Source organism: Thalia democratica, chromosome 7 (assembly GCF_965202585.1).
Source record: "Thalia democratica chromosome 7, ktThaDemo2.hap1.1, whole genome shotgun sequence".
Classification (NCBI taxonomy): domain Eukaryota; kingdom Metazoa; phylum Chordata; class Thaliacea; order Salpida; family Salpidae; genus Thalia; species Thalia democratica.
The window spans coordinates 61,628,541-61,642,235 of record NC_139171.1 but is presented as its reverse complement, the minus strand read 5'-3'; the positions used below and the strand labels follow the sequence as shown (position 1 = coordinate 61,642,235).

General features: G+C 28.1%; 1 protein-coding gene across 1 annotated transcript; it reads right to left on the bottom strand.

Moving 5' to 3' along the window:
- Window positions 1-8,830: 8,830 nt before the first annotated feature.
- Window positions 8,831-13,174, bottom strand: LOC145840187 (uncharacterized). Its single transcript, XM_082947356.1, has 4 exons — window positions 12,726-13,174; window positions 11,973-12,494; window positions 10,169-10,346; window positions 8,831-9,762 (listed from the first exon to the last, which is right to left on the bottom strand). The coding sequence occupies exons 1-4, from the start codon at window positions 13,024-13,026 to the stop codon at window positions 9,615-9,617; spliced, it is 1,149 nt and encodes a 382-aa protein (XP_082803482.1). The 5' UTR covers window positions 13,027-13,174; the 3' UTR covers window positions 8,831-9,614.
- Between the last annotated feature and the right edge of the window lie 521 nt (window positions 13,175-13,695).

Genomic DNA, 13,695 nt, shown 5'->3' with positions numbered 1-13,695 from the left:
GTAACCAGTATAGCATCTGTGTTCAGAAATATCTAGCTAGTGTAAAATTACCACAATAATGATGCAAACTAATAAATATTTTTAGATTTAAATAACCACAAAACTAGCATATTTTATTTAATTATTATTTTTTTAAATTAATATTTGAATCGTATGTTTTATAGTTATAAGATTATTTTTAACAAAAACTGAATAAAAAAGATTTTTTTGTGAAAAATAAATGACTAAAAAACTAGCTTAATTCATAAAATCTTGAAGTTATAAGTCGGCTGAAGTTGTAATTCACTTTTAATTTAATTTCTAATTGTTTTCGTTTACCACTAAGTTGTAAAAAAATTCGTAACAGGAAGTTTATTTGTTTATCAAGCACACCATGGATTCCTTCTTACAGTTGGACGAATATTTATCAAAAAAGCTCGAAGATGCTTGCAATGATTTCAACGACTCCGTCAGAATTCAGCTTTCCACTTTTCAGCCCGAAATACGGTTAAACGAGGCTGAAATCACAAGACTCCACTTCATTGCCGCGGACGGGGTCCGATCTCAGCACAAGCTGGCCTGCAAAGTTTTCAGAGACAGCCCGAATTGGTTCGCGGCGCCTGTTCTGGCGCAGGACTTCATAAATATTGTCAACAACGTGGAAGCAAGAAACATACGTAAGATCGAAAATTTTTGCTCGCACAAATTGACGCTAGTTCGAGAAAAACTGAAGCGCGAGAATTTGCAAGATATTGATAGCGAGACCTCGTTCGAGTGGATTTCCATGAGCTAATTTTAGTGTTTTGTATATTTCAGATGTTTATACTTGGTCGTTTTTGTGAAAAATAAGTGTGTTCGTTTGTTTGTGAATTTGTTTAATTTTGTTTGTTTTACATGTGTGCTAATTGATACTCCGCTTATATAATCTGTTAAATATAATTTAAATTTTTGACTTATGATTTTAATTAATTCAATTGTGCTGCTAACTTAATACGTGTTATCTGCTTTTAATAAATTTCACAAAATTGTTAACACTTGCTTGTATTATGCAGTGTTATGAGATAAAATTAATTCCAGCTTTTAACTAAAATAACTATAGCATACCAATGCAAAACATTTTTTTTTTTCATCTCAAAATTATCCATCTTAGTTTCTACTACAAGTATATAGATTTGAATATTTGTATCGTATAGGTAAATGCAAAGAAACAAAAATTAAAAAAGGGCTTTTTAAAAGTTACTGCAAGAAATTTTTACCGCATTAGATCAGCGTAACATGAAAATATTTTCGAAAATAAAATAACAAAAACCAAACTAGGTGTCGTGAGACTTCTGCATAAGCCTAACTGGTTGAAAAATAAAAAAAATAGTTATAAAGTAATAAACTTTTCAAATAAGTATAAGGCGAGTGTTTTAAATAAGCTAGTTTACGGTTTTTAAGCTTAAACAATGTTAAAACAAACCCTTCATAACGTTTTAAAACCTTTTTTGATTTGAATGACTAAATATGCAGGTTTTGCCATGATTAGTTCACAAAAGTAAACCACATTACAAAGTTTGTTGTAAGCATTGAAATAAATGCTACATAAAACGTCACATTGAAAATATGTCCTAACAGACTCTATGATTTTAGTGTATATTAATTATTAAATGTCATTTGATTTTAAAAACTTTAATCAACTGCTTAAATAATAAAAAGTTCATTCTGTCAAATTATCAAAAACGGACCAAGCCTAAAACCAGAAACATAAGACTTTAAAAATTTCTATGGAAACTTTAGACCAGGGTTTCCCCAATTTTTTTTTTCAAATTGTCCCCTTTGACCAAATTAAAAAGGCTATTGCCCCCTTCAACATGATTACCGTATAAAACACCACTTTTTTGCTATTAATTTGCAACTCAAGAATGTCTACTGTAAGCTTAAAAATTAGTAATAAATACACATAAGACTTTTTTTTGCTCATCATCTGCAACTTAAGAATATCTAGTGTAAGTTTCAAAATTTTAAAATCGCCCCCTCCTTTCGCCCCTTTACAAATTATTGCCCCTAACTTGTTAAAATACATTAATAAAATACATAAATAAAATACTTACCAAAAGTTAATTTTCATCATAGCATAAAATATATAATGTCAAACTTAAGGATCTTTTCCTAAATATAGTAAAAAAGCAGAAACATGGTTGTCGTTGAATTCCAACTGATTTTTTATTTACATTTTTTATATAATATGGGTTTTAACAACCTCGTTAATGTAAATTTAATTTCTAAGAAAAAAAAAGTTTATTTTTGTTTATAGACTTGTACGTACGATAATAAAATACATTTACTTACAACTCGGAAGTAATTTTGTATTTATTTTATAAATTTTATATAAAGTTATTATTTAAAAACTAGTTAATTTTTTTAGAGAATGTCAGCTATTAATTTATAGTATTAGTTTTTTTTATATTTAAACAGTATTACAGTTTTGTTTTGTTTTCGTTTTTTAATAAAGCTGTGAGTTCTTTGTAACACTTTATTCATTAATAAAAAAAAAAAATATTTAAGTGATAAAGTTTCATGTGAGGGAGAGTCCAGAAACTCGTTTGTTTTTTAATCAATGTGTTCAACTCATAGTTATCATAAAAATCAAATTTACCAATTTTAAAATTGCAATAAGTCGTGCTTCTAATTTTATACGTGTAATCTGCATTTAATAAATATCTCAAAAACTTGAAAACTTGCTTGTTTTATGTAGTGTTATGAGATTTAATTAATCAATATAGAAGTATATTATCTTATACAACTGTAGAATTTTTTGCTAAATGAACTAAAGTAAAGTTTTAGCACCAACATTACCCATCCCAGTTGGTACTTACGAGTTTGAAGAACTATTGAAAAATAATATTTATTAATATCTAAATGTTTAAGTCGTACAAGAAAATACAAAGAGACAAAAGTTAATTGTTGCGTTTTACAGGTTAGTGGCTAACATATACATTACCGTAACACCAAAACATTCTTAGTAGCCAATTTCAAAAACCAGGTGTCCTAAGTGATATAAAAAACTTACTGCATAAAACTAAGCTGGCTAAGAAAAAAAAATAAAATAACTGTTAAATACTAGGTCTTTTAAAAAATATAAAGCAGATCTTTTAAAAAAGTTAGTTTAAAGTTCTCCAGCAATGGTTAAACATAGTCTTCATTACGTTTTAATACAATTATCTAAATTTGAATATCGTGACTAAACATATGTTTTGTGATCATAAACTTACAAATATAAACGACATCTCAAAGGTTGTTGTAAGCTTTTATTTTATATTAAAAGACTTCTGTGTTGTAATAGTTCAGAGTAACATGTAATTGTTGTTGTCATTATAACGATGAACGTTGAAATAAGTATTATATAAAAGGTTAACATTAAAAGGTGTCCCAAAAGGCTTTTAAATATCAGTTTATGTTAATTATGTAATAGGAAATTATTTTAAAGAAATTAATCAACTGCTTGTCCAATAAAAAAATTCTTCTCTCCTATTATTTATAACGATAAGCGTTGAAAACAAACACTACATAAAAAGTTAATATTGAAAAGATGTCCTAACAGGCTTTTAAATGTTAGTTTAATTTAAATATGTAATAAAAAAATTGTTTAAATATATTAATCAAGTGGTTGTCCAATAAAGTAATTTTGTCCTATTACTTAAACGGACCCATCTTTAAAACCTAGAAATAAGAGACTTGAAAAATTTATATGGAATGTTTAGACAATGATTTCCCAAACTTTTTTTTTTAATTTCCCAATTTGACCAAATTAAAAATAATATTGCCCCTCCAACATGAATACCATATAATATACTTAAGACCGTTTTTTCTTGCTCATCATCTGCAACTCAAGAATATCTAGTGTAACTTCCAAAGTTTTAAAATTGCCCCCTCCTTTCACCCCTTTACTAATTATTGCCACCAACCTACTAAAATCGCATCAGGGGGGGGACAACACCGTCAACTTTGGCAAACCCTGGTTTAGATAAAAAAATTAATTTTTATTAAAGCAAGAAATATATAATGTCAAATCTAAGGGTCTTTTATAAAAAAAAAATGGAAGAAACATGGTTGTTATCAAACTCCAGCTGGTTGTTCAATTTGCTTGTTTAAATTTTTCATGTAGTATGATTTTCATCAACTTTGTTAATATGCTTTAATTTCTAAGAAAATGTTTTTTTTGTTTATAGATTTGTGCCCTTTATAATAAAACATATTTACTTACGACTCGGAAGTAATTTTGTATTTATTTTATAAGCTTCACTTTGAGTTAGTATTAAAAACTAAGTAAACTTTACAAAGAAACGTCAGCTTTTAATTCATAACAAAAAAATATTATTTTTTAATATTTAACAAACTTTGTATAGTAACTTTATAACTTTGTTTTTGTGTTCAAATAAAGCTAGAGTTCTTTGAAAATTATATTCATTAGTAAGACCTGATAAAAAATTAGATATCAAAGTGATAAAGTTTCATGTGAGGGAAAGTAAAGAAAATAAGTTTTTTTAATCAATGTGTTCAACATTTAGCTAAATAACCGCTGAAATAAAACTTACTAACTTTTAAGTTGCAATAAGTTATCAAATTAAACCAGTAAATTTAAAACAAAGTATTCTTTTAAATCTGAAACTAGTATTTTAAAATTATTTTATTTGTTTAAATAGTTGAGAGAAATTAAAATCTCAACCGATAGTTATTATAATCAAGAATTGTTCAGGTGTAAGCGGGTCTTTAAAAGTTTTATAATACTATCTATAATAATAACAGAATTGAAAAATATAAGGCAAAATTGAAGAGTTTCAATTACTAAATTTTAAATGTCAAATACCTAAAAGTAAAGGTAATATAATTAACTAATTTACATATTTTGTAATAAAAATGTGTTTTTGGAAACTAATGTTTCAATAATACAAAGCAGGCAAATTTATTTGTTACATAGTCATTTACTTTGAAAAAAAAGTAATTAGTATTCTTAATGCTAAATAGATTATATTAAAAAAATCATTCAATAATCTCTAATTTGTTTTTTTTTATTACTTTGTAATATTTTTAGTTACGGAATTATTTTTTGCGCAAAACTGAACAGTAACGTTGGTTTGGGAGAATAAAAAGTCAATAGAAGTTGAATTGATCCATTGAAATTTAAAATTGTAAGTCAATCAAAACTATAAGCATTTTTTTAAATTAAATTATCCTTTATTTTAACTTACCCTAATAATTAAACTCTCAACAGTGAGTTTAGTAATCATTCAAGCATGGATCTCTTCTTACAATTGGATGAATATTTACAAAAGAAGCTCAAAGATGCTTGCAACGGTTTCAACAATCTCGTCAGAATCCAGCTTGCCGCTCACGAATATCCGTCCACAAGGCGGTTAAGCGAGGCTGAGTTCAGTGCGCTTCTCCTTGACGCTAGGAACATGATCCGATGCCGGCACAAGCGGGAATGTAAAATTTTCAAGGACAGCCCGAACGGGTGGTGACCTGTCTCAGGACTTCCTGAACACCGTGCGCAACATTGAAGCGAGAAACCTGGAAGAAGTTGAAAATCTTTGCTTGCGCAAGTTGACGCCCGTTCGCGAAAAGTTCGAAAGCGGGGATGTGGAGACTGCAGAAAAGTACACCCTGCTGGAGTGGATCTCTCAGGATTGATTTTGGATCTCTCAGGAATAATTTTGGATCTCTCAGGAGTGATTTTGGATCTCTCAGGAATAATTTTGGATCTCTCAGGAGTGATTTTGGATCTCTCAGGAATGATTTAGGATCTCTCAGGAATGATTTTGGATCTCTCAGGAATAATTTTGGATCTCTCAGGAGTGATTTTGGATCTCTCAGGAATAATTTTGGATCTCTCAGGAATAATTTTGGATCTCTCAGGAGTGATTTTGGATCTCTCAGGAATAATTTTGGATCTCTCAGGAGTGATTTTGGATCTCTCAGGAATGATTTTGGATCTCTCAGGAATGATTTTGGATCTCTCAGGAATAATTTTGGATCTCTCAGGAGTGATTTTGGATCTCTCAGGAATAATTTTGGATCTCTCAGGAGTGATTTTGGATCTCTCAGGAATGATTTTGGATCTCTCAGGAGTGATTTTGGATCTCTCAGGAATGATTTTGGATCTCCCAGGAATGATTTTGGATCTCTCAGGAATGATTTTGGTTTTTTGTATACGTTCATTGTTTGCGACGTTGCTCAAGTTGGTTTGTTTCGTTTTTGAATATTGCATGAGTCTGTTTGATAAACTTAAGTTTGAATGTTGAATAAGTTGGTTTGTTTAATATGAGAGCTATTTAACACACTGCTTACATATTCTGTTTAGTTTGAGTTGTTATGTTTGAATGTGTAATTTACTTTTAATAAAGCTCACAAAATTTTTAAAACTTGCTTGTTTTATGTAGTGTAATGAGATTTAATTAATTCCAGCATATAAACTAATATAACTGAAGAAAGCCACTGCTAAATGAACTGAAATCTAATATTACACCTTAATATTATCCATATTAAATTGTAATAACAAAATTAAAGAAGTAAATTAAAAAATAAGTTGTATTAAGAACTGAACATTTATGTCGTATAGGTTGATACAAACATCAAAATTTTTGCTAGGAAGTTTTCTACCGCATTATCGTTACCGTAACATAAAAACATTTTTTAAAATAAAAATAAAAAACCAAATCAGGTGTAGCGAGATTTTTACATTTAATTCAACTAGCGTTCATTGCATTTTTGATGATTATTTTTATTGATTTATGAGGCTTAACATACGTACGTTTTGTCAAATTAAACTCGCAAAAGTGAATAATATATAATAAGATAAACATTTTTAAGTTCTGTTTCAAAATCGCTGTATTTTTATGTGTCAAAGTAAGATGTGCTTTATAGTTGTACTTTTTGACAATCGATATTGTAGCGATGAGCCATGATTACTCAACAAAACAAACTTCAAAAAAGTGTACAGAATTTGTACTAGTAACCCTGATACAATACTAATGACTTTATTAAACTTTATTTATCTGTCAATGTCAGAACTATGAAGAATTATATGTAAACTCTCCTTACTGATTTAATAACAAATTATATTTTCTCATATGCAAAATAACCGCAATATAAAAGTCCCAATAATCAAAAACTGTAAAAACGTAATAAACTCTGAAAAATCTGAAAATGTTCACATGTTTTCCAGAAGTTTATTTCATTCTACAGTTTAAGGTTTTTAACTTTAGTTTAAGGTTATAATTAAACTTAATAACTAAAAAACGATTGATTGTTGTGTAAAAGCATTTTTATTAAGTTCTTAAATGATTTATTGCGGAAAATACTACCAAAATTTTGTGACATTTTAAGCAATTTTCACGTTATTTGAAAAAAAATTAATAAAACATTCTACCCAACAATAATAAAAAAAATAATTTGTAGTTTATAGTTCTCTGAAGCGTTACAACTTAGCTTTTTTTTCTCATTAATTTTAAGCTTTATGCTCTACAACTCATTTTGTCGGTCAAATGTATACTAAAAATAATAAACATTTAAATAAACATTGAACCTAGTTATTGCAGTTAATAGTTATTATGTTTTGTTTAATACTTATAAGAACTATTAACATGTAATACTTGCATATTTAACATAAGCATATTCATATTAAACAACCTACATTGAAGTAACTCATACTTAAGTTGTGAAAACTTAGTTATACCGTAAACTTATAGAATTGATATTCATTCATTAACTAATCAGTTGTGAAAATTGTTCAAGTTTGACGAAGCCAGAGATTATTCTATTTTGTTTTATGGATTATCATCTAAGAACATCATATTCTACTGAGAATATATAAACACTACTGAGATTAACACAAGTTTGCTGTTAATATGGTCTAAGAACTTAAGCTTTATGCTTCAAACTTTAAAGGTTTTAAAAAGCTTATGAAAACCGATATTTGTGGTTAGAAACATTTCAGCTCAAACTTTACTTTACATAGATAATAAAATGCATTATTGTAAATTTAATTTTCAAAGCTGCAACCTGATATTGACATTCAATAACTTAACTTAGCCCTTATAGATCAGTTTCCAGAACTAAATGTATAACTACTTTTACTTTTTAAATAAAATAAATATGTATAGAAGAAAAGTGTTTATTTAAACTAAATACATATCTTTACTGGTAAAATTGAAACTGTCGTAGAAAACAACTAACTTTTGTATATTGTTTTATGATTAAATTTTATATAACATTATATAAAAATAAGTTTCAATTCATTGTTGTAAATGATGGTTTGAAATATTTGATAATAGCATTTAATGCTTCAATGATGTTGGAACAAAATCAAAATTTATTTCCGAATAATAAAGTTTATTAGTTTTTCAAATATTAAACAACTAAACATTGCTTTTCAGTTCAACAACAGTTGAAACTAAAGTAATATATTTTTTATAACTTCATACGAGTGCAAATTTCTTTCGTGCGCGCACAACTACCGACAGTAGTCGAATTGTGACGTCATAATACAAAAACGTGACCGCATGAAACCGTCACGTGACTGAACATGCGGGCCTTGTCTGATAATTACAACTTCTTTAAGTGGGGGCAAGTTTGAAACCGCTTTTTAAAATGTGTACAAGTGAAAAAACTTCTTAAATTGCAAGCAAATTTGAAAAGCTTTCAAGCATGTAAAAACTTGAAATAATTTCAAGGCTTTGCATGATAGTAATAACCTTTTAAAATGTGGGCAAGGCAATTCTACTGAATATTTGTGGTTTATTTTGTGTATCTTGCATGACTTAAGTGTCTTTAAAATATAAAGAAATTGGTTTCGTGTTATTAACAATAATACTGTTTTTTTTTAATGTTAAACTTTACTGTAACAATGTAAAACTTATCTACGGTTAAAACTAATCAAAGTATTTTTTAAAACTTTTATTTTTAATAAGTTTGAATAATGTAAGTTTTCTTTTAAGTGACAAAAGCAGTACCGAATAGCTCAAAAATAAAAAAAATTAAAGTTCTAGATAAAGTATTTTAAAAATAAAAACTGTGAATTGAGACTTATTTTGTATCAGACAGTTAAAACAAACATTTTTGCAAAATAGTTTTGTGAATCATATAGAACTTTTTTGTTAACATACAACTTTCAAATCTTTGTGCAGAAGTTTTACTTCATCAAAATTTTGTAAACAAAAAAAAGGTAACAATATTAACAAAATTTCATTGTATTTATATTATTCTAAAAAAGACCTTTAAGTCGAAGTTGTGGAGTTTAATATCGAAAAATAATTTATTTTGATAAACTTTATGCTTCGTATATATAAAAGTTTAGTATTTAAACAAATAACCTAAAATGATTTTGTAAACTATGAAATAGAAGAATATAGAAAAATTCAAATTGTCTTAATAAATAATACTAAATTAAAAGCAACCAAGTAAAGCACCAATCGAAAATTTACAAAACTTTAAAGCATAAAACCACTTATTGTAGATATCGTATTTAAAGTGCAATAACAATTTCTTAAATAACCTATTTTCTGTAGTGATAAGGACAAGATGAAGTTTAGAAATAAAAAAACAAATAAAAATTTAGGCAGCATTTCAAAAGTTTTATAAAAAACTTATTTTGTCTAATATTGTGGATCTTGGTCAATTTTTTTCAGCATTTTTATTATTCTGTAGTTCTTTTTCCTTTTCAGCATCATGTTCTTGTTTATTTTCTTACCATACTTTCCAGCTCTTTGCATTAAAAGTTTTTCCAGGTTCTTGTTTCTTTTACTGTTTAAAATGCAAAAACAAATAACAATTTGCTCAGAATTATGTCATTATACTTTTAAAGAACTAATTATTTTAGTAATTCACTACAGTTCATAAAATATCGCCAAAACTATAAAATACACTTAACTAATTTCAGCTAGAAACTGTAATTTATAAAGAAGTATATACGATTTTAAACAACTATTTTAAAAAGATCAAAATGTAAGTTTTAAAGTAACATTGAAAAAGAATCTGATTAATCTATACTCTGAAAATATATATATATATTGAATGGTAAAATTCTAATTAAATTCTTACTGCTATCGACAAAGTTTTTCACCTGGTTATCAAAACTTTAACTTAGTCCATTAAAATTAGAATTTACAATAGTTAAAAAAAATATTATATGAATAAAACAAAGTCTTACCGGTTTTCAAAATAGTTTTTCAGCTGCTTGTTCGCGTTCATACCACTCAAAAGTTTCCTTTTTTTATTTTTGAACATTTTTTTCTTGAAAGTTATTTGATTGAAGCAACCGGAGCAACCGCTGCATTTGGGTGGCTTCTTGCATTTGTTGCATTCGAAACTCAAAATTCCGTTTTCATCTGTTAATATAAATATTTGATTCGTAATTGTTTAATGTATCAAGTTTAAGATTTGTTTGTGAACGTTTTTAAAATGTAATCTTGTTTATCTTACTTTTTTCAATGTAAATGAAGTTAAAGTTCAAAAATCTGCCCGTGTCTGTAGTTTTAGTATATGTGTTTACTTTATAAAAAAAATTGAATTCTACAAGCCATGTTGAAAAAAAAATGTTATTTAACTACGATTGAAAAAATTTTAAAATGACAGTAGAGCTAAAAGTTCATACATTTTGATTTTTAAACATTACTTTCTCTGGTAGAAAAGTATTTTATTTGTATTAAAATGTTGCTTCATATCATGAAATAAAGTATTTGAACTACTTTTTAAAGATAATTATAAAGCAACATTAAATGATTTTAAAACATTAAACACCGAAACAATCCTTCTCCTTAAATATGGTCAAAAGTGCATCAGTTTTAAGAAACTTGAAACAATTTGTATTAGACTGGAAACAAAAATTCAAACGAGAGAGTAAGAATACAAAACGAGACAGTTAAAAATCGAGAGAATGTAGAAATGAGAGAATATAGGTCGTACGTGACCACAGTTCACTTTTTGCACGTGGTTTTGTGAGTGTCGTCTTACAGAGCGCAATATCTTAATATACATCCTTTCAAGATAAAGTTTTATTTATATCTGAGTGCGCCTTTGTAACGATCTTTTATTTAATTAATTTCAAGATTTACATTGCTTTTGTTTTTTACAAAATTTATTTACAAATATTTCAAACTTTTAATTGCTTAAAGACGCTTCAAGTTTGTAGTAAGTTTTATCTATAACGATATACCAACTTCTGAATTTTTATTACACTTTTATGCTTTTGATTACTTTTTATTTTGCCAAAAAAACCATTTTTATTCTTTACTTCTATTTTTTATTTTGTAAACTATTGTAACGAATATATGCTAATTCAGTTTAACAAAAATTTCAAATTAAATCTAAAACTATGTTACTTTTTAATAAAAACTACTTGTATCATATCTATTATAAAAATGTATATTGAAAATATTTTTAGATGTTTCTATAAGCTAAACAGTTTATGTTGTTATCTAATTTAAACTTTAATAAGGATTAAAAGTATGAAATGTGTTTACCGTTTTTTTAAATTTATTCTTTTTTATATCTTATTTTCAAAGTTTTATATAGTTGTAGATATTTTTGAGGTACTTAAACTTGAGTAATATGTGATAAAAAAATTGAAATAAAAGTTTTATTACAAGTTTATACTGACGTTTAAAAAAAAATCCTAAACTTTAACATTGTTTTTAAAAGACGTAAATTAAAAAACCTCTTATATTTCCACAACTATTTTATTGTAGATATAATACCAACAGCAGAAAATATTTTCATGAATGTTAAGTCATAGTACAAAAAAATATCTTGCAAGTTTTCAAAAAACTCAAAAAGGTTACGTTTTTTTCTTTTCTATTTTAAATCATTAGGCTGACCGGAAAAGGTAGGTTGGCTACTTATTTTGACAAACTTTTCGGAAAGTTTCACTAACAAATTCAACAAACGATCAAATCTTTGTTAGTACACGCAATAGTTCAACTAGCAAGTAAGTTTAATCCAGAAAACTATCAAACCTTTGTAACTGCAGCAAGAGTCGTTCCTGCAAGCTGCGCACTCGTCTTCAACGCATTTCTCGTCGTACTTTATCTTCATCTCCCGCCACTGAGACCCCCGGGAGTTTTTGGGGTGCTTCATCGTCCGCCATCTCACGTCGGTGGCGAACCCCATGTAAGGCTTCTTCTGGTATTCTCTATGCTTCTGGCGCTCTTTAAGCTTCCTCTTGGAACCTTGGTTCTTTTGAGGGGAACCCGGCTCCATCTTGCGCTCTTGGCCGGCCTCGTGCGACTCTTTGGGGTCTCGAGGTGTTAAATCAAAATCATCTTCGAGACTCTCGTCGGGTCCGTCAATCGGCAGCGGTATCATGTCGATGCTTTCGCCCAAACTTTCAGAATCCAGCCCCTGATCTTCGATGTTCGTTTTAGGTGGTTCCCCGAACGCGATCTTGAAGCACTCGACGCAGTGGCGGCACTTTTCGTCTTTCCTGCATTGGAACTTGTACCCGTGGTACGATCCTGCGTCACCCCCTACTCCCCAAACTGAAAAATATATGTCGTAGTATAAAGGAGTAAATAAAACATTGATAAACATTTAATTTATTAGTATATATAGTAAAAGGCATATAAAAAAACTCAAACTTATGTTTTTTAGTTTTTCTAATGATAGAAGTTTGAGTTTAGAAAGATTTTAAGTTTTTAGGTCAACTTATGTCACTTAGAACACATTATTTTTTCATCAAACTGAAATTAAGCAAATAAAACGAAACAAACCTCCTTGGTCGCAGCAGCCGACTTTGAAACAATCGCCGCAACTTCTAGCGCTCGAATAGTTCCTCTTTTTGTTGAGAAACTTCCTCTTGTTTCTTCTCATCTCACTCATCTTCTTCTTGATCCTCCTGAAGCAGCTCCTCCTCAAACTCTTGGGCAGTTTCTTGCACATTCTCATCATCCTTTTCGGGTTTCTCGGGCCGTTTGTTTTTGTTTGCCTCATCATTTTGAGGCGTTTCTCGTGCGAGTTTTGAACCACGAAGAGAACAAGTAAAAGGGTTAAGGTTACATAAGTTAGTCTCATAATGTGTCTGTAGAAAAAAAAAAGTTTACAGGTACGACACTACGACTAATATTATGTCAATTTTTGAAAAAAAAACAAAGGAAACACAACCTTACTATTAAATAAATAGTCCATATCAGTCCTTGCAATTAAAACAAATTAAAATAATAACAGTTTTAGCAACTGAATGTGGTTTTTACTAATAAAGCTTCATAAAATTTCATAATCAAAAAAAGCTTCTTTAAAAAAACTGTTTTTGTAGAAAGTCCCATAATTATTTTGAAAGATTATAGCTTTTTTAAACTAAATACAGCATTTGTTGACATTGGTTAAAAACTTATTATGCATACAAATAACTTTTATCGAATGCTTTGCTTTTCAGCACCTTTTTTTTGTTTTAGTTTGCTGTTGAAAAAATTTAAAATTTTTTGAGATTACATTATTGGGTTTTCACACAAAGTTTACATGTATTATAAATATTATAAACATAAAGGATGAAACCATCAAACTTAAATACTATTTTCATTGGCTTGAACTAGACATGTTTCAAAATGTGAAAAGTACACATATATTTTTCTCTAATATAAGGCAATGCACATAGTTATAGTAGCTTATAAGTTATGTTGGTTAATAAACAATTAAACAATTATTTGTTGAACAAACTATGACGCTTTTGCAACGTAACTCAAT

Coding starts and splice junctions, on each gene's coding strand:
- LOC145840187 (XM_082947356.1), bottom strand. CDS start 13,026: ATGAGACTAACTTATGTAACCTTAACCCTTTTACTTGTTCTCTTCGTG. Junction 12,495..12,725: donor CGGCTGCTGCGACCAAGGAG/GTTTGTTTCGTT, acceptor TATATTTTTCAG/TTTGGGGAGTAGGGGGTGAC. Junction 9,763..10,168: donor AAAAACTATTTTGAAAACCG/GTAAGACTTTGT, acceptor CATTTTAAACAG/TAAAAGAAACAAGAACCTGG.